The sequence below is a fragment of the Dromiciops gliroides genome, chromosome 4 (genome assembly GCF_019393635.1).
Source record: "Dromiciops gliroides isolate mDroGli1 chromosome 4, mDroGli1.pri, whole genome shotgun sequence".
In the NCBI taxonomy this organism is placed as follows: Eukaryota; Metazoa; Chordata; class Mammalia; order Microbiotheria; family Microbiotheriidae; genus Dromiciops; species Dromiciops gliroides.
This window is the reverse complement of record NC_057864.1, coordinates 353,026,386-353,054,141: the sequence shown is the minus strand read 5'-3', so window position 1 is coordinate 353,054,141 and position 27,756 is coordinate 353,026,386. Positions and strand designations below refer to the sequence as shown.

The following is a 27,756-nucleotide window of genomic DNA, read 5'->3' as shown; positions in this document are numbered from 1 at the left end:
CCCTTCCGTGGCTGGTGGTTTGCCCACTGGGTTTGGGTGTTCTGGCCAAGTCATGCTTTTTGTGCCAGGGTTCTGGGGCTGGCAGTTTGCCTTTTGTCCTGGGGATTAAGGCCAGCTGTGTCACTAGCCTGCTGAGCCAGCAGCAAGAGGCCTTGGTTGCTACTCTGTGTTATGGCTAAAAGCATCCCACTGACTTGACTGGGAACCATCTGTGGTGGGCTGAGCTCTACTTTAAGAAGGACCTTTCCTAAAGTGTTTCTAAATTATCTTAAACTGGAAAAATATTTAATTCCATCTTTTTGTGGGTTCTGTCACTCAAGAATTTGCTTAAAGACTTGATTTAACATTGTTTCACAAGTAAACTAGGGAGAGCATAGGCAATTTCCTAGCTTCTCTCTGCTATCTTGGCTCTGTCGTCTCCATTACTAATTTTACGATTGGTATAACGTCCTAAAATAAGAATTGCTCCATATGTCCAGAAACTAAAAGAAATCAGTTTTCAATTTATATGTAACTAATGCATTCTCCCTCATATTTCCAATACTTTCTCTTTTTTAAAAAAGATAGTTTTCATAAAGCTCATAGTTTGTATTTTCTATGTACAGATAGATGCCTTTTCTTTTAGTTGATTGGTAAATGGAAAATTGAAAGTAGGAATATGGGATGTACTGAAAAATGTAGGCAAGACTACTCAAATACACAGAGAACAATTTGCAAAGCCATTCAAAACATATTTTTATCATAGAATATTCTTAATGGTTAGACTCTTTTTTTATGGAAGAAAAGAATGTACAACTAAGTTTCCATTTTGAAAGGAAATATTAACTAGACAAAATAACACAGGCCTCCTGTGAGTAGAAAGCTATTTGTTTTTATTTAGTCCCAAGAAGGACTCTCTATAATAAGGTGCTGCTTTAATTTTCAAAAATATGTTTAATAATTCATAACTATCAAACAATAGAGCATACAAACATAATTTGAAAGAACAGATGTTAAGAATCAAAACACTATTCAAGAATCGCTAGCTGAAATACTAATGAGGAGGAAAGGGATTCGTTAAATAATAATAAACTTATCATGTATCTCTTCAACACCTGACTGACTAGGAAATGCTGCTTTCTTAAGTGAAAAAGTATCATTATGCATTGGAAAGGAAACTGAATTTAGAGTCAGAATATTCAGGATCAAATTTTATCTCTGTTATATTCTAAACTATATAACCTTAGGTAATTTGCTTAAATAATCTGTCCTTCAGTGTCTACTTTTATATCCTCCAAGATCTCCTCCCACTTTGCTCCTCACCTCACACTACCCCGATGCCTTTTGCAACTATCCCTTCCTTTACCTTTTTCTCACATGAAGAGGTGACCCTTTTTGCCAAGGCAAAACAGATTGCTCCCTCAATATCCTTTCTCTCTAACTTTTTTTTCAATCTTCCTGTCTAATGACAGCTCTTCTCCACCTATAAACATAACCATGTCTCCTTCATCAAAACAAAACAAACAAAAAACCTCCTAGTTTTATTTATTTATCCTTGCTATCTATTGCTTCCTATCTTTCCTTTCTTTTGTGGCTAAATTCCTTAAGAAGGCTATCTACATGAAGGGCCTCCACTTCCTTCTCTCTCTTCTTTAATCTACAATTTGGCTTTCAATTCCACCATTCAATCAAAACTGCTGTCTCCAAAGTTAACAATCATCTCTTACATAGCAAATCTAATTGCTTTTCTTTTTAATCCTCATTATTCTTAACCTCTCTGCAGCCTTTGGCATTCTCAATCGCTCTCTTCTAGATGTACTTTTCCCTCTGGGTTTTGTTTTTTGTTGTTGTTGTTACACTCCTCCCTGTTTCTCCTCCCACCTATCTAACTACTACTTGTCAGTTTCATTTTCTGGATCTTTATCCAAATCACATCCCCAAAATATGAATCACCCAAAGGGCCCTGTCCTGGTTCCTATTATCTTCTGCCTCCAATCTATCTCATTTAGTGATCTCATTGGATTTTATGAATTAAATTATCATGTCTATATAGATGATTCTCAAATCAACTTTCCCATCTCTAACTTCTCAGCTGACCTCACATATCTCCAACTACAGTCTAATGGACATATCAAAGCAGAAGTCCTATAAACATCTTTAACTCAGCATGTACAAAATTGAATTCAGTGTATTCCCCCCAAATTCTCTGCCCTTCCTAATTTCCCTATTAGCATAGAGGATATCACCACTCTCTCAGTGTTCCAAGCTTGCAACCTGGATGTCATCTTCAACTGTTCACTGTCTCTGAACCCTCCATATCCAATATGCTGCCAAGGACTATCAATTTTACCTTCAAAGAATCTTTTGTATATGACTCATTCTTTACACTAAAACTGCTACCATCCTGGTATAGGCCTTCATGACCTCATCCTGGCTGATTGTTCTGACAACCACAAGTTTTTCCCATTCTAATTCCTCCTCCACTCATTTGTGAAAATGAACTTCCTTAAGCACAGGTCTGACTATGTCACCTACACACACACACACACACACACACACACACACACACACACACACACACACAATCCCTATTACCTCCAGTAAAAAATAGAAAGTCTTTTGGCATTCAAAGATATAACCCCATCCTCATCCTTCCAGTCTCCTTATAGCTTACACCCACCAAATACTCTTTAGTTCAGGGACACTGTTCTTATTGTTCCTCAAACAACACACTCTGTCTCCTGATTCCAGGCATTTTTACTGTGTGTCCTACATGCCTAGAATGCTTAATCTCATATTTTCCTCCTAGCTTCCCTTCCTTCCTTCAAATCATAACTAAAATCCAAACTTCTATATGAAACTATTACTTATACTTTAATTTTAATGCCTTCCTTCTGTTGATTGTTTATAATTTACATTTTATATATTTATCCTATATATAACTTTTTTGTACATAGATATTTTATGTTATCTCTCCCATTAGACATTATATTTTTGGCTCCTAAAGGCAGATATTATTTTTTTAACTATTTCAGATTCCCAAGATTCACTTGTTCTTAGCATATAGATTTTTATTGACTGAAGAACAGCCATAATATATGTAAAATAAAAGGGTTAGACTAGATAACATTACCTTTAAGATCTCTTTCAACTTGGAATGTATGATTCTCTGAATTGAACTCATGAGAGATCTGAGCTTAAATCTTTCATTTAAGATTTAATAGCGGGCAGCTAGGTGGCACAGTGGATAGAGCACCGGCCCTGGAGTCAGGAGTACCTGAGTTCAAATCCGGCCTCAGACACTTAACACTTACTAGCTGTGTGACCCTGGGCAAGTCACTTAACCCCAATTGCCTCACTAAAAAAAATTAAAAAAAAAAAAGATTTAATAGCTGGGGAAAATATTCTGGAGTACAGGTCAGGACACAGTTGAATTCTCCCAATGTTCCATTCCAATTACCTTTAATAAAACCTCAAACCAATGATAAAGTGTTAGAGCCAATAGAAAGTCTGAGGGAGACTTGTTCCAGCTTAAACTAAACTTAGGAAGTCCACAGTAAGGCCCATATCACTGTGATAAGTCCAAGCCTGTAGCAGGGTAGGAATACCAGTTGTGGACCTTAGAGGCAGCTGCAATAAAAGCAGCACATTTGAGAACTCTCAGCCCAGCAGCAGTAAAGGTGTTGGACACCTAGTCAGTAAGAGATTAAACAGGACCTTTTTGCTGGTAGTAGGTATAAGTGGGGCTGACTGGCAACTCTAATGCCCACACACAATTCTGGGTCACAGTTCCAGAGGAAAAACTAATATATGTGGCTACAGAAGAATGGGATCCCTTCCTGGTAAAGTCCAGGGCACAGATAAAGAGAGTGGTGACCATACCTCTCTCAATATAACACCATACTGGAAGCACAGAAAACTTTCTGATCCCCAGAATTAGCCCTGAAGCCAGAAGCGCAAAAAATGTTTGAAGCTTGGCATAGTGCCTACCCATATCCAGGTCAGCAAAGCCCAACTTCTTCAAAGTGAAGAAATAGGCTAGGAAAATAATCAAACAAGAAAAGAACTTAACAAAAAGCTGCTATAGAGACAGGGAAGAATGAGATATAAACTTAGGAAAAGCCAACAACGTGAAAGTGGCTACAAACAAAACATCAAAGAAAAATGCTAGTTGGACCTAAAGCAAAAAGGAATTCCTGTAAGAGGTAAATTAAGAAATAGGAGTGGCAGAAGAAAAATTTGGAGTGGGTGGGGGGAATGAGAATGATGCCAGAAAATAATGAAAAGAATTAATAGCTTCATAAAAGAGGCACAGAAACATATTGAAAAGAGAAAACCTTAAAAACAGAATGGGTTTCATGATAAAAGAGGCACAAAAATTCATTGAGGAAAAGAATTCCTTTAAAAACAGGATAAGTCAAATGGAAAATGAGATACAAAAGCTCACCAAAGAAAAACATTCTTTAAAAATTAGAATTGGGGGCAGCTAGGTGGTGCAGTAGATAAAGCACCAACCCTGGATTCAGGAGGACCTGAGTTCAAATCCAGCCTCAGACACTTGACACTTATTATCTGTGTGACTCTGGGCAAGTCACTTAACCCTCATTGCCCTGCAAAACATAAATAAATAAGTGAATGAATGAATGAATGAATTGTTAAAAAAATATTTTAAAAATTATAATTGGGCAAATGATAGCTAATGAGTTCATGAAACATCAAGAAACAATAAAAAGTCAAAGCAATGAAAAAGAAGCAGAAAATGCAAAATATCTCATTAAAGAAAAGACCTGGGAAATACATAGAGGACAGATAATTTAAAAATTATTGGACTACATGAAAGTTATTTTTTTAAATGCGTAGACATCATATTTCAAGCAATAATCAAGGAAACCTGTCCTAATATCTGAAATCCAAAAAGCAAAATAGAAATTGAAATAATCCCCTGATTACCTCCTGAAAGAGATACCAAAATGAAAATGAAAACATCTCATAGCTAAATTCCAAAGTTATCAGGTGAAGGAGAAAATATTGCAAGCAGTCAGAAAAAAAACACAAAACAAAACATTGTAATATCCTGCCACCCCACACAAGATTTGGGAGCTTCCACATTAACAGATAGGAGGGCTTAGAATATGATACTCTGGAAAGCAAAGGAGGTAGGATTACAAATTTAAAAATATCCTGATGCAGGAAAATTGATTGTAATCCTTTGTGGGGGGGAGGGGGTGTTAATGGATTTTAAATGAAATAGAGGACTTAAGAGAAGCATAAAAAAGGTAAACATTAAAAAGTAATCAAAACAGAATCAATGGTGTCAAATTATACATTCCAATATGAAAAGACAGTACATGTAACTCCTAACAATGGTATCATTATTAAGGCAGTTAGAAGGGATTTTAATATACAGAGGGCACAGGTATGAGTTGATTGTGTATGAATGATCTCCAAAAACTGTAAGTAGGGGTGCAAAAGATGGATACACTGGGAGAAAAGAAAGGGAGAATGGGGCAATTTTTTTTCATGTAAAAGAGGCTTATAAGGATGACTTTTTATAGTGGAGCTGAAAATGTATGTGGGAGGGTGAGGGGCAATTCTTGCAACTCAATTTTATCATAATTGGTTCAAAGACAAAGAATACATACATACATATATATATATGTGTGTCTATTATATATATGTTATATATTATACATATTCTTCCTTTTTGAACTTATGTATAATACATACATACACACATATCTCTCCCTAAGGAGTAAGATAGATTTTTACAACTAAATGAGTTTGTGTGTATACACACACTTACCTATACATACACACATGCAGAGTGTGGAATGATAAAATATTTAGAATAGAGGAAAGATAAAACATTTATGATAAAGGTTCTAAGAACAGGGGATATAGGCATAAACAGATAAAAATATAATGGCATCTTTATTTTCAGTAACCTCCAATTGAAATGTAATATTTTTCAGTTATTTTAAAACATTACTATGAAAAGAGGAAACAGATTTCACTTAGCTGAAAGGGGTTCATCAAACAAACACACACACACACACATACCCTCAGGATTCTCTGAATTTAGAAGAAGGTTTGTATATATAAGATATGGCTTCTGATATGTCTTATGAGAAAGGAGAAAAAAATATTTGCCGTTTATATAGTAATTTAAGACTAACACAATATTTTACATATAATAACTCATTTGATTTTCCTAATACCCCAGGGAAGACATTAATGTAAATTATATTTTCTCCATTTTATAGATGAAAATATTAAAGTTTAGAAAGCTAATGTCAGATCCTAGAGTACAGAAATTATTTCTTTTGTTTTTCTTTTTGTATCTCTAGTGCCTAGCATAGTAATACAGTGTCTTATACATGGAAAATACAATAAAAAGTTTACAGAATGCTGATAATGAATCAAATAACTTCTGGTTCACACAATTAAAAAGAATTGCAGATAGTTTTGGCTAGAATCAAACAAGGTTCTTTATGACTTCCACTTTGTGGTACAATGGAAAGAATGCTAGATAAAAGAAATTCGGAATGTTGGCATTTCAATACAGGCTCATCCTCTCCTTACTGCCTGTATTACTTTGGAAAAAAATTACCTTGCTTCTCTCAAATTCATTTTTTTCATGGGTAAGATTAGTAAGTTGGACTAAAATACTCCTAAGATCTATTACAACAATAAGTCCATGGTAGCATAATATCTTACTCTTTCCAGATCATAATGCAAATGATAATGTTCCCCTCTATTACATGATGGCATGTAATAAGCATAAATAGAAAGTGATATGTACCACTGGAGGGAGTAATCACATTCATGATGGGTTCATAGAAACACTCATAATTTGAGGTTATGCCTTGGGAAATATTGGAAGTTTGTAGAATCATCATAGGTCTTTTGATGCTTGAGGAGAAAAAAAAAAACTTCATAGGGCTATTAAGAAAAACTTTTAAAGCTTACAATGCTTTAATAATAATTATCCTCCTCCTCATCATCATTCCATTGAACTGAAAGGGACCTCAGTACTTCTCTCAATTGTGTTAATGAGAAAAATGAGGTACAAAATACTTAAGTGACCTCCCCAAAATTACACAGATTGAAAACTCTAGGACTAAGAATCAATGTATTATTCTTCACCTTTCTCATATGGTGCATACTAAAGAACCTCATAGCAGCAATAACAGTAGAATATCCATGAGTTTCCTATAACTGATCTGTCTTATTGTCATACATTAAAAGTCATTACTGCCCATTAATACCAGGAATTATGGTGATGCTCACCCTGCATCATCCAAATGATCAAGACATTAGCTATGTAGGAATGCACATGTAATAAGTTAGAACAGTCTATTTCATTCACTTGAAGCTGTTTTCCAAGAATCATGGCCCTTGACAAGATGTAGGCTGCTTCATGTTTTTCTTCCTTCATAGTCCTTGCCAGAAGTTCCAACAAAAACACTGTCTTTTACTTGAAGCTTTGCATAACCTCACTTAATTCTATTATCTTTCTTTTGTTAATTAGCTGCCATTCATCCTGTATATAGCATGCTTTTTATATATTTGTTTGCATTTTCTCTCCTTTATTAGATTGTAAGCACCTTGAGGACAAAGACCATCTATTGCCTCTTTTTGGATGCCCAGAACTTAGCACATTGCTTGGCATATAATTAGTGTTTAATGATTTTTTATTGATTGATTAATTGATTGACACAAAGAACACATTGGTTGGATCATCAAAACATTGATGCACCATTTACTTTTGCTCGTCTCCTTGGCATTGAACTTGATTCCTTTTCTGTTGCTTGTGAAATTTTTAAATAAAATATTCATTACTTCCCTATTTCAATAACTATTAAGTACCTACTTTATATAAGGTACTGTTATAAACACACTACTCTAGGTATAGAAAGATTAATAAATCCTGGTCTCTTCCCCATATGGCTTTACAATATAGTAGCAAAAACTTTATAGTATAGTATAAAGTGTTGTTATCACCACTCCGTCCTCCTTAAATTACTAAAGTGATATTCCTAAAGATTCTCAAACTATATCACTCCTACTCAATAAACTCTTGTGGTTTCTGATTATTTCTAGGATGAAATACAAACTTGGTAATTAAAGCCCTTCTTATACTTGTTTAGTCCTACATTTGCAGGATAATTATATATACCTTCATTTTCACACGCAACATAGTCTAGCTAAAAAGACTTTCTTGCCCATCTACTTTACCTACCATGTGCCTTTAGCTTAGGTTTTCCCCCACGACTAGAATGAAACATCTCTTCCTTTTGTCTCATAAAATTCTCAATTTCCTCCTAAGCCCAGTTCAAGTGCCAGATCCTATATGAGGGTTTTTTCCTGGTTTTTCCATTGCTAATTCTAGTGTGTATTTGTATGCGTGTGTATATATATAGATGTATATATAGATGTATGTATGTATGTGTGTACATATACATCCATGTATCCAGATATGTTTCTATATACACAGACATACAGAGGGCATCTCAAAAGTCTTACCACAGTGTTAAGCTTTAATAACTTTAGAAGGATAAATGCTTACATGCTACATTTTTAAAATTAAAGGTTATTTAAAATTTTAAATTATTAGTGGTTCTAATAAAAATGAAACATCACCACTGTCTTACATTATACTTTGATCTAGCCAATATTAAAACTTTGTAAACATTTCAGCTACTAGTCAGGACATGAAAGGTTCATCTTCGTAATCCCAGGCTTAAAATCTCAAAAAATAGTGTTTATTCACATGCGATACTTTTTATGTGATCCCACAAGAAAATGTCTAATGGAGATAGGTAAGGTGGCCAAGGTGGCTTTGCAAGAGGATCTCTTATACTGATTCCTCACTATGAGAAAGTGTCATCCAGAAGCTATAATGACAGGGTTCACTATTTGTTAAAATTCAAATTTACTATTTAAGTGTTAAAATTGTCCCAGACTTTTGGGTATATAAGTGTATATTTGATATACATGTATGTGCATATATGTACATATATTTGCATATGCACACAATAGAAATGTGTACATGTACGCACATGTGAATGTGCATGTACATGCAAATTTATACCTGATTGAATACATATAGTTCCACTAGGTACAGTATAAGCTTTTTGCAGCAGAAGCTTTTATTTTTATCTTTGTCTCACCAGTGCTTGGCACAGAAAATAATAATATAGTTTTGTTTTGTTTTGTGTAATGAGGAAAGCACTTTGTCAATCATTAAGCACTATAGAAAGGTCATCACATATTATGTTATATTAGGAGTGGTTACAAGGCCTGGTCCTATTGGAGATTTTAGATGTGGATATGAACAATACTAATTATTTTGGACAGGTCATATGAAGATGATATTGCCCTAGAATACATCACCTAAGCAAGCAAGTAAATTAGCATAGCAAGACCTATATGTAAACCTGAAGGGGAAAACTATCTTTGGGGAGCTGGTTCTGTATGACAATGAACTTATAATTTTGCCTGAATTATGGTTCTGCTGATGCATATAAAAAACTCTATAATGAGGCCTGGGATCTGAGAGAATTGGGCATTTGGGGAGAGAAATAGGGAAAGGAAGTGCCTGTGTGCTCTATGTTGGGGGAAGAATGGGGAGTTAAGGCGTAATGAATGTAAGATGCTTTGGCCAAGATTGGAGTGGAATCATTATCATGAAAAGTTGATTGCTACTGCAACTTACTGGAGCTGTGCTGAGCCAATAAGGTATTTATGAATGCTTGGTGTTGCTACATTCCTCTGAATGTTGCTATTCTTCTGGAACTACTTTTTTCTTTTTTTTTTCTTTTTTTTTTGGTGAGGGAATGAGGGTTAAGTGACTTGCCCAGGGTCACACAGCTAGTAAGTGTCAAATGTCCGAGGCCGGATTTGAACTCGGGTCCTCCTGAATCCAGGGCAGGTGCTCTATCCACTGCACCACCTAGCTGCCCCGGAACTACTTTTAAATATGAATCTCGGGGCAGCTAGGTGGCGCAGTGGATAGAGCACTGGCCCTGGAGTCAGGAGTACCTGAGTTCAAATCCGGCCTCAGACACTTAACACTTACTAGCTGTGTGACCCTGGGCAAGTCACTTAACCCAATAGCCTCACTAAAAAAAAAAAAAAAATGAATCTCTAGGGGATATCAGTGAATCAAAAGCATTTGCTAAGCATCTGCTAAATTACATTATAGGAACAAGATGGCACCATGGAAAGAAACCTGGCTTTGAAAACAACCAGATTTAGGTTCAAGTTCTACCTGTGTCATTTACTGGCGGACACCTTGGATAAGACACTGAATTCTCAGTATCCTGGTAACTCTCTAAAATCATGAAATGCTGAGAATGCAGCAACTTGCATTGGTAGGGGAAAGTCCTAAACTGGGAGTCCCTTATACAAATGAAATCATAGGTCTAGTCCCAATCCTATTCCTATGTGCTGGCATAGCCCTTGCCTTGGAGGAACATAAATCTATCTGGGATGACAACACGCATCACAATAATTACATGAACTGCACACACAAGATAATTTTGCATTGGGGGAGGGTGAGAGAGTAGGAGCTTAGAAAATTAGTGAAAAAAATGAATAAATAAAGGATGCATTTGTATTTACTTTCATAATTCACAGTTCTTTTTTTCTGGTTGTTGAGAACATTTTCTCTTATGAGTTCTTTGAAACTGTTTTGGATCATTGCACTGCTTCGAAGAGCCAAGTCTATCTCCATTGTTCAGCAATGTTGCTGTTATGCAATGTTCCCCTGGTTCCCTTCCTCTCAGTCAGCATCAGTCCATGTAAGTCCTCCCAGGTTTCTTGGAACTCCTCCTGCTCTTTCTTTCTTTCTTTCTTTCTTTTCAGTGCAACAAACATTTATTTTATTTTTTCCAGTTACATGTAACATTCATTTTCATAAGATTTAGAGCTCCAAATTTTTCTCTCTCACTCCCTTTCAACCCCCCTTCATAAGACATCAACCAGTCTGATAAAGGTTACATATGTACAATCCACAAGTGCTCTTTTTTCAGTTCTTTCTGTGGGTGTGTATAGTATGTTTTGTCATTAGTCCCTTGGGATTGTCATGGATCATTGTATTGCTGAGAGAAATTAAGTCATTCACAATTCCTCAGCAAACAATACTACTGTCACTATGCACAATGTCTTTCCAGTTCTGCTCACTTCACTATACATCAGGTCATATGAGTGCCTCCAGATTTTTCTGGTATCATCCTGTTTTCATTTCCTATAGTACAATATGATTCCATAACAATCATATAACACAGCTTCTTCAGTCATTCCTCAATTGATAGACAATCCCCTGATTCCCAATTCTTAGCCATCACAAAGAGTGGCTATAATTATTTTTTGTACAATTTCCCCCCTTTTCTTTTTTTCATGATTACTGTTGTTAACTGTTTCCCTCTATCCTATTCCCTTCTCCATGATATTTACTCAATTATCTATTTTCCTTCATCCTATCTCTCTTCAAAAGTTTCTGTTTGTCCCCTCCCCCAATCTGCCCTCCCTTCTTTTGACCCTCTCTCTTTGGCCCCTCCCCCTCCTATTTTCCTGCTGGGTTAGATATATTACTCCACCCAATTGAGTGAGTATGCTATTCCCTCCTTGAGCCAATTCTGATGAGCTTGAGGTCTTTGAGCAAATTCTGATGAGTGTTAGGCCCATTTGCTGCCCATATTAAATAGATTACTCCACTCAACTGTGTGTTAATCCCTCCTTGAGAAAACTCTGATGAGATTAAGGTCTTTGAGCCTATTCTGATGAGTGTAAAATTAACTTACTGCCCTGTTCCTCTCCCATCCCTTCTCCCACTCCATAAACTCTTTTCTGTTTTTTTCATGTAGGATTTGACCCCATGCTACCTCTGCCCCTCTCCCTCCCTCAGTGCATTCCCTTCACCCCTCAATTTTACTCTAAAGCTGTCATCATGGGACAGCTAGGTGACAGTGGACAAATCATATGCCCTGGACCCAGGGGAATCATAGCAAAAACCTGGCCTCAGTCACAAGACAGTCACCCACTGCATAACCCCAGGTATGTCCCAGAACTCCAATTTTTTAGGGTTCTCTAGGGTCTTGTATTTGAAAGTCAAATTTGCCATTAAGTTCAGGTCTTTGCATCATAAATACCTGAAAGTCCCCTTTTTCCTTGAAGTCCCATTTTTTCCTCTGAAAGATTATAGCCAGTTTGGTTTCATATGGGATTCTTGGTTGTAATCCTAATTCCTTTGTCCTGTGAAATATAATATTCCGTGCCCTCTGGTCCTTTAATGTAGAAGCTGCTAGATCTTTTGCTAACCTGACTGGGGCTCCACAGTACTTGAATTCTTTCTTTTTGGCAGTTTGCAATATTTTCTCCTTGACCTGAGAGCTTGGAATTTCACTATAGTATTCCTCGGAGTTTTCCTTTTTGGGATCTCTTTTGGGAGGTGATTAGTGGATTATTTTAATTCCTATTTTACCTTCTGCTTCTAGAATATCAGGACAATTTCCCCTGACAATTTCTTGGAAGATGATGTCTAAGCTCTTTCCTTGATCATGGTTTTCAGGTAGAGGAATACTTTTCAAATTATCTCTCCTGGACCTATTTTCCAGGTCAAAAATTTTTCCAAGAAGATATTTCACTTTGCCCTCTATTTTTTTATTCATTTAGATTTTCTTTTGTGAGATTTAAAATTGGATATTAGATCATAAATCTCCCCTACTTAACCCTTCCCTTAATTTATCTCCCAGACTAGTAAATGGAAGAAGCTTCTGGTTTTCTAGATAGAGCCTTTATTGTATATAAGGTATTGTTGATTAGAAGGATAGGAAAATAGAAATACAGTACAAATCGTCTTAAATCTAGGCTTAGTCTATATTCCTTATAAAAACTCACCAAACCGAAAAAGGCCACCTTTGGAGTGACTCAGACCGTCTGTGCCGCGCCGCCAGGAGTCCCGCCAAGCTGGCAAAAAGGCTACTCTCCTTCTCTCCACCCCGGAAGTCAAAAAACCCGGCAGGCAGTCTGACATGCGCAGCAGGCAGACTGTACCCGGCTGGCAGTCTGACATGCGCAGCAGGCGGACTGTTCATCTCCTCCCCAAAAGGGTGGTCCTTGAAAACTGGCGTCTTTCAGTTATCCTAACCGACTGTTAAAAACTTTCATATTTTACCACATTTCCCCCCTTTGCTTCCTCAAGAAATGGAATGTTTCCTTGATGGAACAGTAAAAAGAATATAATAACTTTTGCTGACTAATAATATGCGAACAACAATACAGAAAAGAGAAGAGAGGAAATTTTTGTCCAGAGGGGCGATTTTTTTTTTTTTCCTCATGAACCGACGCTTTGACATTAGTCTTGCAAAGGGGAGAGCCTCTGCAGAGAGTACATGTTACAGATAGTATATAACAGAAAGGAGATAGTAAAAGCTAATAAAGCAAAACAGTTCATATAAAGTCTCTGAGTTCTCTTGTCTTCTTGAAGTGGTAAGATGTCATCAGGAGGAAACTGGATTCTGGTCTGGAAAACTGGATTCTGGACTCTGGTCTGGATTCTGGACTCTGGACTCTGGTCTGGAAAGCTGGATTTCTTCTTTAACTGTTTGAATTGCTGTATTTTTTTTTTTTTTACTAAACCCTTAGCATAGCATTTTGCAATCAGTAACACTTTTTACCACATGTATCTGGATCAAAGTCAAATTTAGTATGTGTTCATGACACCTGAAAATGTTATGGAAAGGTTATCATACCATATCTCATGGTTCCGAGACAGCCAGTGATTGTGCTAGGCCACAGGTGAATTCAACTGAGTGAGATAAAAAGATAAGTAAGTTCAGTTAAATTAGGAGGGAGAGAGGATGAATACTGGACTGTGCCTAGTAATTGTGCTCTACATAGTCACCATCATAAGCAAACCATGGACTTATGTATACCTGTCCTCTCCAGGGCCTGCATCAGAGTTCACAGCAAGTAAGTCTCCTGAAATGATAAGTTTCCATATTTCTGAAATCTCATTAATTTCACCAAAGACAATATGATGGTAAAAATGTGTGCTATGCTGCATAACTGAGAATATATTAGTGATATATACAATAATTCCAAACCATACCCAGAGTATAATGACATATAAATAATAAACGAATGTAAATAGCTGATTATATTAGACATTGTTACATAATCTTCTTTTAGACATTATTACATAATCTTCTTTTAGCAAGCAGACCACATCATCTTATACATGAATTCTCTAGTATAACAGTAGCAGATACTTAAAGTGGTGATTAATTCATCAAAAAGAAATAAGACTTCAATTAGCAAGATTCAATATTCAATAGCATATACTTAAAATGCCTTGAAAAGTCACTTAGTTTACAAAATCGGGTTTTTAAAGAAAAGCAAAAGAAACAAAAGTAAAAAAAAAAAAAAAACAAAGCAAAACCAAAGACCAAAAATAAAAGGCAAAAGATTCGCTAAGCACCCTTTTGTGCTCTTAAAGAATTTAAAGGTGTGGTGAATTCCAGGTCTTTTCAGTGCCTTTCAAAAGTCAAAACAAAACAAAAAACAAAAAGGATTAAAAAAAAAAATAGGTATAGGGTAGGGAAAAGGGTGGGAGAAATTGAGGTGGGCCAGAAAACTAGGCCATGTGCTTCAGTGCTTTTGCCTGTGGAAGGAAAATGCTTGTTAAATTTTAAGGTATTTAAGCTGCTAGAGTTTGGGGTATGCCACATTGTTTTAACTGGTTCCCCAATTCTCTGCATGCCAAAGTGGCAGGGGTTTCTGAATTGTCATTGATCTTTCTAATGCTGTCATAATGTTCTTTATGGTAGAAAATGTGGAGTTCCGCAGCATCAGTTTGTCTGTGCCACTGATTTCAATAAAGGCTGATTTAATTGATGAACCACAACATTCAGCTGATGCTGCTTAGCAAATGCTACAATTGTATCATTTCTCCCCACTTTCCAAATTTCTTTAATTCATCAACATATTCTTCAAAAGGGGAGTCATTTACTATAAAAGACTCAAACTCTTGTCTATGGTTAATCATATAAGAAGCAGCTTCTTGTCTGTGTCTGAGATGATTTCTACAGTGACCTTCTAGCTTGGTCTGCTAAAGCCCTAAAAAGGCAATTTCCGTCTCCTGAACTTTACGAAGACTGAGTCCCAAAGCATTTAACTGATCAGTGGGATTATTAAATGGGAACTGCTTTTTCCTCTGAACTCTCTTTGCTCTTTAACAGTTGCTATCTTTAGGGTTTTTACCTCTTTAGCGTCTACCTCAGGTCTATCTGAAATCTCTTCACCTATGAATGGTGCAGGCTTTATATGAGAGCAATGAATCCATGAGTCTTTTTCACCAATTTTAATGGCAGTAGGAGTTGTCAATAATATCTGAAAAGGTCCTTCCCAGGCAGGTTGAGTTCCACTGGTTTTCTGAAAATTCTTTACATATATTTTATCTCCTGGGTTGAAGTTATGCAATGAAAAGTCTAATGGTCCTGCCTGGACCACAGCTCCTGCCTCATGGAGTTCACGTAGCCTGGTCTGTAATTCCTGTATATAGGAAGCAACAGAAGTATCACCTCCCACCAGTGATGTATAAACTGGGGAAAAGTTTTAGCTTGGATAGGAGGGTGACCAAAAGCATTTCATAAGGAGATATATGAGTTCTCCTCTTGGTCTACTTCGTAGATAGAATAATGCCAATGGTAGAACATCAGGCCATTTCAAATGGGTTTCAGTACATAATTTGCCAATCATACTCTTAAGCTCTTTATTCATACGTTCAACTTGCCTGAACTTTGTGGGACGGTAGGGTGTGTGGAATTTTGGAGTCACTCCCAAGAAAGAGTAGATTTGGGATAAAATCAAATCAGTGAAATGTGTGCCTTTGTCAGAATCGATTCGGGCTGGTGGGCCAAAACGAGGTACTATCTCTTTAAGAAGAATTTTGGCAACAAAGGCAGCTGTGGCTCGGGGGCTGGGAAAGGCCTCCACCCACCGAGTGAGCTGATCAACTATAACAAGGCAAAATTTATAATGTCCTGCTTTTGGCATAGTAATATAATCAATTTGTAAGTGCTCAAAAGGTGTATATGCTAGACGACGCCCTCCATAAGCTTTGGCCTTAAAAGCATACTGATTATAAGACTGACATGTGGAGCAGCCCGAGCAGATTCGAGATGCTGTATTAGTCACACCTGGTGCTATCCAGGTTCTCTTAATAGAGTCTACAATGCCTTGTGTACCAAAATGGCCTTTTCTGTGAACAGAGAGGCATACCTGGTGGTAGAATTTCCGGGGAGAAATGGCTTACCTTCCGGAGACACCCAGATGCCATTGATCTGTTTCGCCTTTAAATTTCTTTTTCCACTTTTCTACTTCAGAATCGTCATAGGTTAGGTTGGAAGGAATATCCTCAGAAGGTGAAAGGTTAAATACATGTTCAGGAGCTTCTAATGCAGCTAGCTTGGCTGCAGAATTGGCTCGTGCATTTCCCTTTGAAACAGGATCACTATTCCCTGTGTGGGGAGGGCAATGTACAACGGCTAGGGAAGAAGGCAGTTTTAGGGCATCTAAGAGGTCCTTGATAAGGTCCCCATTGGCAATAGCCTTGCCCGAGGATGTTAGAAAGCCTCGTTGACGCCAAATCATACCAATAAAGTGGCATATGCCAAAAGCCATATTTCGAGTCAGTAAAAATGGTGGCACTCTTATCTTTAGCTATATTACAGGCCTGTGTAAGAGCCACAAGTTCAGCAGCCTGTGCACTAAAATGGGAAAGGCACGAGAGAAGCTGCCCAGAGGGTGTCATAATCAGAAACTACAGCAGCTCCAGTAAAACGGGTTCCCTCTCTCATAAATGAGGAACCATCTGTATAGAGGACAAGATCAGGATTTTCTAAAGGTGTATCAGAAAGATCGTCACGGGGTTTTTCAGCCATATCAACTAAAGAAGCACAGTCATGCAACGGTTCCCCGAGAATGGTAAATTAGGGAGTAGTGTTGCTGGATTAAGAACTGTGCAGCGTTTTAAAGTGATATTCTCATTACCTAACAGGGTTATTTCATACTTAGCCAGCCTTGATCTGAAAAGGCTTGTGTCCTGTGACGTAGTAAGAGAGCCTCCACTTCGTGAGGGCATTGCACAGTTAGAGGGTTACCTAGGACCAAATCAGAGGCTTTTTCTACCAAAAGCGCTGTGGCCGCCACTGCTCTAAGGCAAGGTGGCGCTCCAGCCGCTACAGGGGTCCAGCTGAATTGAATAGTAGGCTATAGGACGTTGGTTAGGGCCCCAGTGACTGAGTCAGGACTCCAGAAGCCACCCCCCTTTGTTCATGCACAAAGAGAGTGAAAGGCTTACTATAATCTGGCAGTCCTAGGGCAGGTGCTGATAACAAGGCCCATTTAATTCTTTTATGCTGAGAGATGCTGGGATCCAACTGTAAAATGTCTAGGAATAACATAATTATTAATCGCTCTAAGATCTTGCACAAAACGATAAACAGGTTTACCATCTGGCCCAGGCTTGGGGTTTTTAAACTGGGCACAATGGAGTATTGCATGGAGATTGATGACATGGAATAATAATACCCTGGCTTTTCAAAGCCTCAATTATAGGGGTGATCCCTTCTATTGCTTCACTAGACAATGGATACTGTGGAATGGAGGGGGGTGGTCCCCCCCTTAACTTTAAAGGTAACAGGCATGGCAGACTTAAGGAGCCCCACCTCATTAGGGGATGAGGCCCATAAAGACTCAGGAATGTCAGAGGGGATTTTGGATACCTCCCCTGCTGTTCCTTGAGCTTCTGTAAGTAAAATTGGTAATAAATGAACAGTATCCTCTGGCAATTGTAGGAGACAGCCCCATCAGGAGCACAAGATATTGTTGCTCTAAGCTTGCAAGGAGATCACGATCTAATAAATTTACAGGGGCATCAGGCATGAGGTAAAAATGATGTCTTCTGTTAAGGGCCCCATAGATACCATGCGAGGATTCAATTTTGCCACTCTCTGGCTCTTTCCTGAGACTCCCACTACATTCAAAAATCCTACAGGTCTACACCCAGCATCTGGTTTGCTTACTAATACTGATTAGAGGCTCCTGTGTCTAGCAGACAATCATAATAAGTCTCCCCCACTTTTAAGGTGACATGTGGTTCATTACTCTGGGGAGGTGAATGGACTGGCACAAGTGCATTCAAAAAATCCGGATCTGGGAATATATGGCTTTCATTATCTATGTTCCATTCCTCCCCAAGACACAATCATTCCTGTGTCCTCTTCTGAGGGGGGTCTTGGTTACCATTATTCTGGTACTGCCTTTCTGTATTCCTCCAAAAAGATCTATTTCTATTTTGATTTCGCCTGTAATTAGAATTAGAATTTCTTCTCCAAGTCCTACATTCTCTCAATTCATGCCCCTCCTTACGACAGTAACAACACACCTTAGTGTCCCTTGCTCCGGTGTCCCACATGGCTGACTAGGAATCGCTGGTGCCAGAATGCTCTATTTAGGGTGATCTGGATCTTCCTCACGTGAGTCAAAGACATAATTTGCAAGTTCCTTAATTCTATCTACTGAGAGATTTCTCCAGTCTGGACATTGTTTCAGAAAGTATCTGCGTATTTCTGGCAGTGAATTATAAACAAATGTGTTGAGAATGATACAGGAATCTCTTAAATCTACTGGATCCAATCTGGTGTACTGTCTAGCGGGCCTCACAAAGTCCTATCATAAAATCTGTTTGGTCTTTCATTAGTCCTCCTGAGGTTAGGCTTAAAAATTTCTGCCAGTTTTCCCGGTTTCTAGAGCAAGATTCCATTCCTTCAGAAGTGTTTCTCTAGCATCTTTTAATCTTTTGGAAATCCCTATCATCATTATAATTCCACTCTGGATCCTTTAGAGGCCATTCCACATCAGCCTTACCTTTCACAACAAGGGCATTTCCTGCTGAGATAATATCTGTAATCTCAGTTGGGGACAGTAAAAGTTTCCAAAAGGCAAGTAACATCAGCCCAACTGGGTTGATATGCATTAAATATAGTCCTTACTGTGAAATTACAGTGTTTGGATTTTCTCAAAACTAGGGATGATTGATTTCCATGCGCTCAAGTCACTTGGTCTAAAGGGGCTATATTTTCTGACTTGAATTGGCACTCCCTTCTTACTATGTTCTATAGCTTCCTGCAGAGGTAGGAGTTTCTGCTGATCTGATTCTGAACTTGGATCATCTCTAGTAGAAACAGCCTTTTGAGGTCTCTCTCCATATGTGAGAGTTTCCCCCATATCATAACAATGATATAACAAAAACAATGATAATAACAAAAACAAAAAAAAAAACAAAACAAAAAATAAAATCCTTAGTCGTATTGAACTATGGATGTGGTATTAAAAGGTATTTCAATTGCAGGCATAAAATTTCTACTTATATTAAACGTATTTTCCCAAAGATTCTCACGTATACTATTATACAAAAAACTTTTGCTGCCTGAATGAGGAAAAAACCAATAATGTTATGAAGGACCATTGAGTAAACTATTCCTCTAAGTCGGGATGTTATGCTGTCCCAATACATTCCGATGAGAAAAATCAAAGGGATAATAGAATATTCGAGCATCTTGCCCTTTAAACTGGGCTGGCTTTTCTGTTTAAAGCAAGACTTTTAGAGGCTTAAAGTCTTTAAGGGAGATTAGACAAAGGGAAAGTCCGTGGGGGGGGGGGTATTTGGAAAATCCACTGAATTAGCCGGCTTATGGCCAAACTAGGGAGGGTGGGAGGGTCCTTAAAAAAAAAAAAAAAAAAAAAAAAAGGGGGGAAATTTCTTACCCAACCAGAAGATCAGAAGAAGACTGAGGTTTAGCTGGGGATTGTGGGTTCGAGTCCCTTCGTGGTCGCCATCTGTTAAGGGTTAAAATTCTAGCTAAACTGTCTAAAATATCTAATGAGTGGTCACCAATAAATTATAAGCTTTAGCAAGAGTTAAGACTTTTAAGCATTTATTAAGAGAATAAGAATTTGATAAAGAGAGAGAGAAAGGCCTAGATTCCTATCTATTAAATGGGAGAGCGCATTTCTAGCTCCCTTCTCCGCCAGAGTCCAGAGGAAAGAGAGTGAGACCGCGCGCCTAGTCTCTTCCTTCCTCCTCCCACTAGCCCGCTGTCACTTCCTGACTCCTGGTCTTGCCTCAAAGACCTTCCCTTCATGGGCAGAACTCTTCTACAGTAAGTATCCAGCAGGTGGCGTTATTCAATCGTTACCCTTTATTGTGTCTTTCTTTCTCATAAAATCACTAAATTCCATTTGTTCAGACCTAATTCTTAGGCATTTATTTTATCATCGCAAAGCTTTTGTACCTCCTTTTCCTTTGGCCAATTTGTCTTTTCATGCTATTGATTTTTTCTCATGTCTTTCTTTGTTTTCTTTTTTTTTTTTCAGGGCAGTGAGGGTTAAGTGACTTTTCCCACACAGCTAGTAAGTGTCAGTGTCTGAGGCTGGATTTAACTCAGAGTCAGCCTGAAATCCAGGGACGGTGCTTTATCTACTGTGCCACCTAGCTGCCTCCATCATTTCTTTCTTGGCATCACCCTCATTTCTCTTTCCATTTTTTCCTCTACCTCTCTAATTTTATCTTCAAAGTCCTTTTGAGCACCATCTATGGCATGAGACAATTCTCTATCTGCTCATCTTGCCTTTCTTTTACTTGACTTTTTGCTCCTTAAAGTGGGGCACTGTTTCTAGCCTGCACTATTCCAAGCTTCAGAAGGTCCCAGGGGAATGATTTAAGGAGGGAACAAGTTCTTCATTCTACTGGCTTGTTCCCTGGTCCATAGATGACCCCAGACCAACTTGCTAATCAACTAGTTTTGTGTTTTTGTGGTTGTCACTCCAATGATCCTGTGCCCCTCCCCCACCTGGGCCACTGCTACTCTAGCCTACCTCCTGATTCCCAGCAGGGGTGAAAAACCCAACTTCTGCCTCAGCACCAGCATAGCAGCATAGACCCACATAATCTCCCCCCTTCCAAGGGCTCAGCTCTCTCACCAGACTGTGAGCTTACTTCCAGACAACACTGGCACTGCAGCTAATTCAGAGGCTCTGGGGGTCTCTTTCTCTGGTGAGGCCTTCCTGGGACTGGATCTGTGTCAAGGTGACTGTGGGGTTCCACTCCTGTCTCAGCACAACAGCTGCCTCCTTCTGACTTTCTAAGCTATCCTTGGTTGGAAAATTATCTCAGCACATTCTTCTGTGGATTTTGCAGCTCCAGGAATTATCCTATGGCATTATTTGGATTTTTTTTTTTTTTTTAGCGATCATGTGAATATGAGAGCTCACTGTTTTCCCCCCCACCATATTGGCTCATTGTTTCTTGCAGCACAATAGTATTCCATGACATTCATATGCCACAACTTGTTTAGCCATTCCCCTATTCATGGGCATTTCTTGATTTCCAATTCATTGCCAACACAAAGAGAGCTACTATAAATATGTTGGTACATGTGGGTTTTTTCCTTTTTTATGGTCTCTTTGGGATACAGACCTAGCAGTGGTACCACTGGGTACCACAGCTCTTTGGGCATAGTTACAAATTGTTCTCCAGAATGGTTAGATGAGTTCACAGCTCCACCAACAATGCATTAGTGTTCCAATTTTTCCACAGCCTCTTCAACATTTATTATTTTCATTTTTTGTCATATTAGCCAATCTGATAGGGGTCAGGTGGTACCTCAATTGTTTTAATTTGCATTTCTCTGATCAATAGTGATTTAGGAACATTTTTCATATGGCAGAGATAGCTTTGACTTCTTCATCAGAAAACTGGCCTGTTCATATCATTGACCAATTTTTAATTGGGGAATGACTTGGATTCTTATGAATTTTTTTTTTTGCAAAGGACTCTTTATTCTGCTCTGCCAGGAGTGGAGAAGCACAGTCACTATGGAGGGTAAAGGGAAGTTTCTGTAGGGCAGGCAAAATGGGTGTATAGTGCTTATCATGCCATAACAGCTTCTTCTCCAGGAAGGGAACAGTGCTGAGAGTCAAGACCAGGGTCTGATGCTTCAGCATACTGTGGACATTGAGGCCAACTGCTGGCACCAAGTTTATGGTCTTCAGGTTGGATACAGAAAAAACAACGTTCTGGGGCATCTCCTCATCCACATCAACAAGGAGGATGGAGTCACCCCAACATCAGTGTTGAACCAGGCCTAACAAGTATCTTGGGTCTGAGGTTGGCAGCTCCAAGGAATTTACCACATGAAGGTCATCCTGCATTAGCTTGATTGGCAGGGTCACCTTGAGGCTTAGCACTTGAATCTTCATGGGCAACATATAGCCATAGCTAGTTGGACCCCATAGACCATGGGCAATACTACTTTCCTGCCAGATCAGAGAACAGATGCTCCCATGCTTGTCCCAGCCTGAGTCTTTCTGCTGCCAAGGCTTTCTCCCACCACCTCTCACCTCTGTCCATGCCTTGGTCTTGGGATAACTAATTCTCTTGAAGTTCTTATGCCACATGGCAACCTCATGTAGAATATCCAGCTGGGGTGCCACAGAGAAAACATCAGAGTGACGGTCAGCCAGGTCCAAGCACATTTCTTCATAGCACTGAAGGGGTTTCACCCAGGCTTGCACCAGTGTCTGGTGCACGGGAACTGATGGCTCACAGTGGCAGAGCAGGTGGCACAACAGCAGTGTTTGGAAGTCCTGAAGTCAAGGCATGCTCCAGGCCTATGAGGTCCCTGCCAGTCAGCGTAGACAGGGCCCTTTGTGCGGGGCTTAGGCTGCGACCGGGTCTAAAGATCCCCCAAAATATCCAGATCACCAGCATAGCCACCCAGCAAAAGGGGATCTTCTTGGGGTGCCTGGAAATGACATCATGAGTCACAGATATCTAGAGCTTGAATTTATTCTTATGAATTTGATTTAGTTCCTGATATATTTTAGAAGTGAGGCCTTTATCAGAAATGTTCGCTGTAAAAATTGTTTCCCAGTTTTCTGCCTCCTTTCTAATTTTGGCTGCATTGCTTCTGTTTGTATAAAAACTGTTTAATTTAATGTAATCAAAGTCTTCTATCTTACATTTCATAATATTCTCTATCTCTTGTTTGGACATAAATAGTATTCCTCTCCATAGGTCGGAGAGGTAAACTATTCCTTCCTCTCCTAATTTATCTATGGTATCACTATTTATGTCTAAATCTTGAACACATTTTGACCTTATTTTTGTATAAGGTGTAAGATGTTGGTCTATGCCTAGTTTCTGCCATACTATCTTTCAGTTTTCCCAGTAGTTTTTGTCAAATACTGAGTTCCTATCCCAGAAGCTGGAGTCTTTGGTTTTATCAAACAGTAGATTACTATAGTCATTTACTACTGTATCTAATGTATTCAATTGATCCTCCACTCTCTTTCTTAGCCAGTACAAAATAGTTTTGGTGGCTGCCACTTTATAGTATAGCTTCAAATATGGTACCACTAGCTAACCTTCCTGTGCATTTTTTTCATTAGTTCCCTTGACAATCTTGACTTTTTGTTTTTACAGATGAATTTTGTCATTATTTTTTCAAATTCTACAAAATACTTTTAGGTAGTCTGATTGGTATGGCACTGAATAAGTAAATTAATTTAGGTAGGGTTGTCATTTTTATTATATTAGCTCCACCTATCCATGAGGAATTGATATCTTTCTAATTATTTAGATCTGATTTGATTTGTGTGAAAAGTGTTTTGTAATTGTGTGCATAGAGTTTCAGGATTTGTCTTGCCAGGTAGACCCCTAAGTATTTTAGTTCTCTACCTTTACTTTAAATGGAATTACTCTTTCTATCTCTGACTGCTGAGCTTTCTTGGTCATGTATAGAAATGCAGATGATTTATGTGGGTTTATTTTATATCCTCCAACTTTGCTAAAGTTGTTCATTGTTTCAAGCAGTTTTTTAGTTGATTCTCTAGGATTCTCTAAATATACCATCATATCATCTGCAAAGAGTGAAAGTTTTGTTTCCTCCTTGCTTGTTCTAATTCCTTTAATTCTTTTTTTCTCTTATTGCAAGAGCTGACATAGATTTTTACATAGATATTCATTGGGAAAATTGGTCTATAATTTTCTTTCTCAGTTTTGGATCTGCCTGGTTTGGGTATCAACAACATATTTGTGTCATAAAATGAAATTGGTAGAACTCCTTCACCTATTTTTTCAAATACTTTGTATAGTATTGGAATTGATTGTACCTTAAATGTTTGTTACAATTCACTTGTAAATTCCTCTGGCTCTGGAGCTTTTTCTTAGAGCATTCATTAATGGCTTGTTCAATTTCTTTTTGTAAAATGAGCCTATTTAAGGATTTTATTTCCTCTTCAGTTAACCTGAGCAATTTGTATTTTTGTAAATATTTATCCATTTCGTTTAGATTGTCAAATTTATTGGCATACAGTTGGGCAAAATAGCTCCTAATTATTGCTTTTATTTCCACTTCATTGGTGGTAACATCATTCCTTTCATTTTTGATGCTGGTTTTTGCATAAAACCAGCTCTTAGTTTTATTGATTAATTCTATAGTTTTCATGTTTTCAGTTTTATTTTTCTCCTTTAGTTTTAAGGATTTCTAATTTAGTATTTATTGGGGAATTTTTAATTTGTTCTTTTTCTAGCTTTTTAGTTGCATGCTCAATTCATTGATCTTCTCTTTCTCTTTTTTATTCATGTAAGCACTTAGAGGTATAAAATTTCCCCTAAGCACTGCTTTGGCAGCATCTCATAGGATTTGGTATGTTGTCTCATTATAGTCATTCTCTTGGAAGAAGTTACTAACTCTTACTATGATTTGTTGTTTAACCCACTCATTCTTCAGAATGAGATTGTTTACTTTCCAATTAATTTTCAGTCTACCTTTCCATGGCTATTTATTACATGTAATTTTTATTGCATCATTATCTGAGAAGGATGCATTTACTTTTTCTGCCATTCTACATTTGACTATGTGGTTTTTGTTCCCCAATACATGGTTAATTTTTGAGTATGTGCCATATACCACTGAGAAAAAGGTATATTCCTTTCTATCCCTGTTCAATTTCTCCAGAAATTTATCATTCCTATAACTTTTCCTCATATTCTATTCATCTCTTTAACTTCTTTGTATTTTATTTTGTGGTTAGATTTATCCAATACTGAGGGGTAAGATTCAAATCTTCCACTAGTATAGTTTTTCTGTCTATTTCCTCTTGTAGCTCATTTAACTTCTCCCCTAAAAATTTGGATGCCATACTACTTGGTACATACATGTTTAGTATTGATATTACTTCATTATCTATCATATCTTTTAGCAATATTTTGTTTCCTTCCTTATCTCTTTTAATTAGATCTATTTTTGCTTTTGCTTTGTCTAAGTATTGCTACCCATGCTTTTTTTACTTCAGATGAACATAATATATTCTACTCCAACCTCTTACCTTTACTCTGTGTGTATCTCTCTGCTACAAATATATTTCTTGTAAACAAAATATTGTAGGATTTTGATTTTTAATCCACTCTGCTATTTGCTTCCATTTTATGGGAGAGTTCATCACATTCACATTCACAGGTAAGATTATTAACTTTTTATTTTCCATCATTCTCTTTCCCCCTTTGTTTGTACTTTTTTCCCTTCTTTCACCCTATTCCTCTTGACCAGTGTTTTGCTTCTGACCACTGTCTCCCTCAAGTTGCCCTCCCTTTTACTAGCTGCCTCTTCCTTTTCTTGTGCCTTTTTCCCCTGCTTTGTCCTCCCTTCTATCATACCAACCTTTTCCCCTTACCCTTTGTTTCTTTAAAAAGTAATCTGAGTTCCTTCATACAAATGGAAGTGTATTTATTCCCTCCTGAATCAAATCTGATGAGAGTAACGTTGAAACAATGCTCGCCTCTTCCTTCTTTCCCTGTATTGTAGTGGGTTCTTTTTTTTTTGCCTCTTCATATGATGTAATTAACCCCATTTTACCTCACTCTTCCTCTCACCCCCTGGTCTTCTTTTATTCTGCCTGCCTTAAATTTCTTTATATCATCACATCAGAGTCAATTTAATAACAATACCTTAAAAGGGATACAGATCCCGAGAGTCAAAAGTATTATCCTCCCTCATAGGGATGCAAGCAGTTAACATCATTGAACAACACCCCCCCCCCTCCAACTTGTTTACCTCTTTATAATTTCTCTTGATTCTTGTACTTGGAGATCATATTTTTTTTTCTGTTCAGTTCAGGTCTTTTTCTCAGGAGCTTTGGGAGTCCCCTATTCATTGAATCTCCATTTTTTCCTCTGAAAGAGAATATATGGTTTTGATGGGTAGGTTGATTATGAGTTGTAATCCAAGCTCCTTTGCCTTCCTGAATATCATATTCCAAGCCTTGGATCCTTTAATGTTGAAGCTGCCAGGTCCTGTGCAATCCTGACTGTGGCTCCATGATATTTAAATGGTTCTTTTGGGTTACTTGAAGTATTGTCTCCTTAACCTGACAAGGCTGGAGTTTGGCTACAATATTCCTTGAAGTTTCCTTTTGGGGTCTCTTTCAGGAGATGTTCAGTGGATTCTTTTCAATGATGATTTTTATCCTCTGATTTTACAATTTCAGTACAGTCTCCATGATAATTTCCTGGAATATGGTGTCTAGTCTCTTTTCTTGACCATGGTTTTCTGGTCACCCAACTAATTCTCAGATTATCTCTCCTGGATCTATTTCCATGTCAGTTGTTTTTCCAATGAGATATTTCACATTTTCTTCTATTTTTTTTAGTCTTTTGTTTCTTTTTGACAAATTTTTGGTACCACATGGAGTTATTAGCTTCCTTTTGCCCATTTTTAATTCTTACGACATTTTCTTCAGTAAGCTTTTGCACCTCTTTTTCCTTTTGGCCAATTTTTTCTCTCATTTGGCCGATCGTTTTTTTTTTGTTTGTTTTGTTTTGTTTTGTTTTGTTTTTTAGTGAGGCAATTGGGGTTAAGTGACTTGCCCAGGGTCACACAGCTAGTAAGTGTTAAGTGTCTGAAGTAGATTTGAACTCAGGTACTCCTGACTCCAGGGCTGGTGCTCTATCCACTGCGCCACCTAGCTGCCTAATTGTTGTTTTTTAAGGATGTGTTCCTCAGTCAATTTTTGTGCTTCTTTTTTCAGTGTAACTCTCATTTCTCTCATTTCTTTTTCCATTTTTCTTCTACCTCTCTCATTTCATCTTTTTTGTTTGTTTTTTTTGTGAGGCATTGAGGCACACACAGCTAGGAGTGTCAATGTCTGAGGCCAGATTTGAACTCAGGTTCTCCTGAATGCTGGTCCAGTGCTCTATCCACTGTGCCACCTAGCGGCCCCTTCATTTCATTTTATAAAAGCCTTTGAGCTCTTCAAGGAAGGCTTTTTGTTCTTCAGAGAAGACTCCCACTTGAGTCTCACTGGTAGGACATTTGACCAAACTCATCTGAGTTTGAGTTTGGTCTTCCCTTTCAGCATAGAAGCTTTCAATTGAAAGGGTCTTTTTTTGTTTCTTGCTCATTTTGTAACCTATTTTAAACTTAAAAAATTGAAGTGTGCTCCTGGGGAACAGGGGTCACCCTGACAATTTCGTACTGCTCTAGCTTCCCACTCCCAGCTGTGTCAAGTTTGTAGCAGTATCAAGCTACTCACTGAGTCAAGATGTGCTGAGTTGAGCTGCCAGCTGAGCTTGAGCTGTGCTGTGCCTGAACTGAGCTGAGGCAGAGCAGTGCTGAGCTGCCTTCCCTTTCAACCTAGGTAAGAGAC

General features: G+C 38.0%; 1 protein-coding gene across 1 annotated transcript; it reads right to left on the bottom strand.

Annotated features, from left to right (window-relative positions):
* Positions 1 to 50: 50 nt before the first annotated feature.
* On the bottom strand, positions 51 to 26,841 carry LOC122755119 (39S ribosomal protein L4, mitochondrial-like). The gene is given in 5 exon segments (XM_044003477.1): positions 51 to 247; positions 3,862 to 4,017; positions 21,924 to 22,686; positions 22,688 to 22,853; positions 26,837 to 26,841. Coding segments are annotated over 5 exon segments (1,287 nt in total).
* Positions 26,842 to 27,756: the final 915 nt, after the last annotated feature.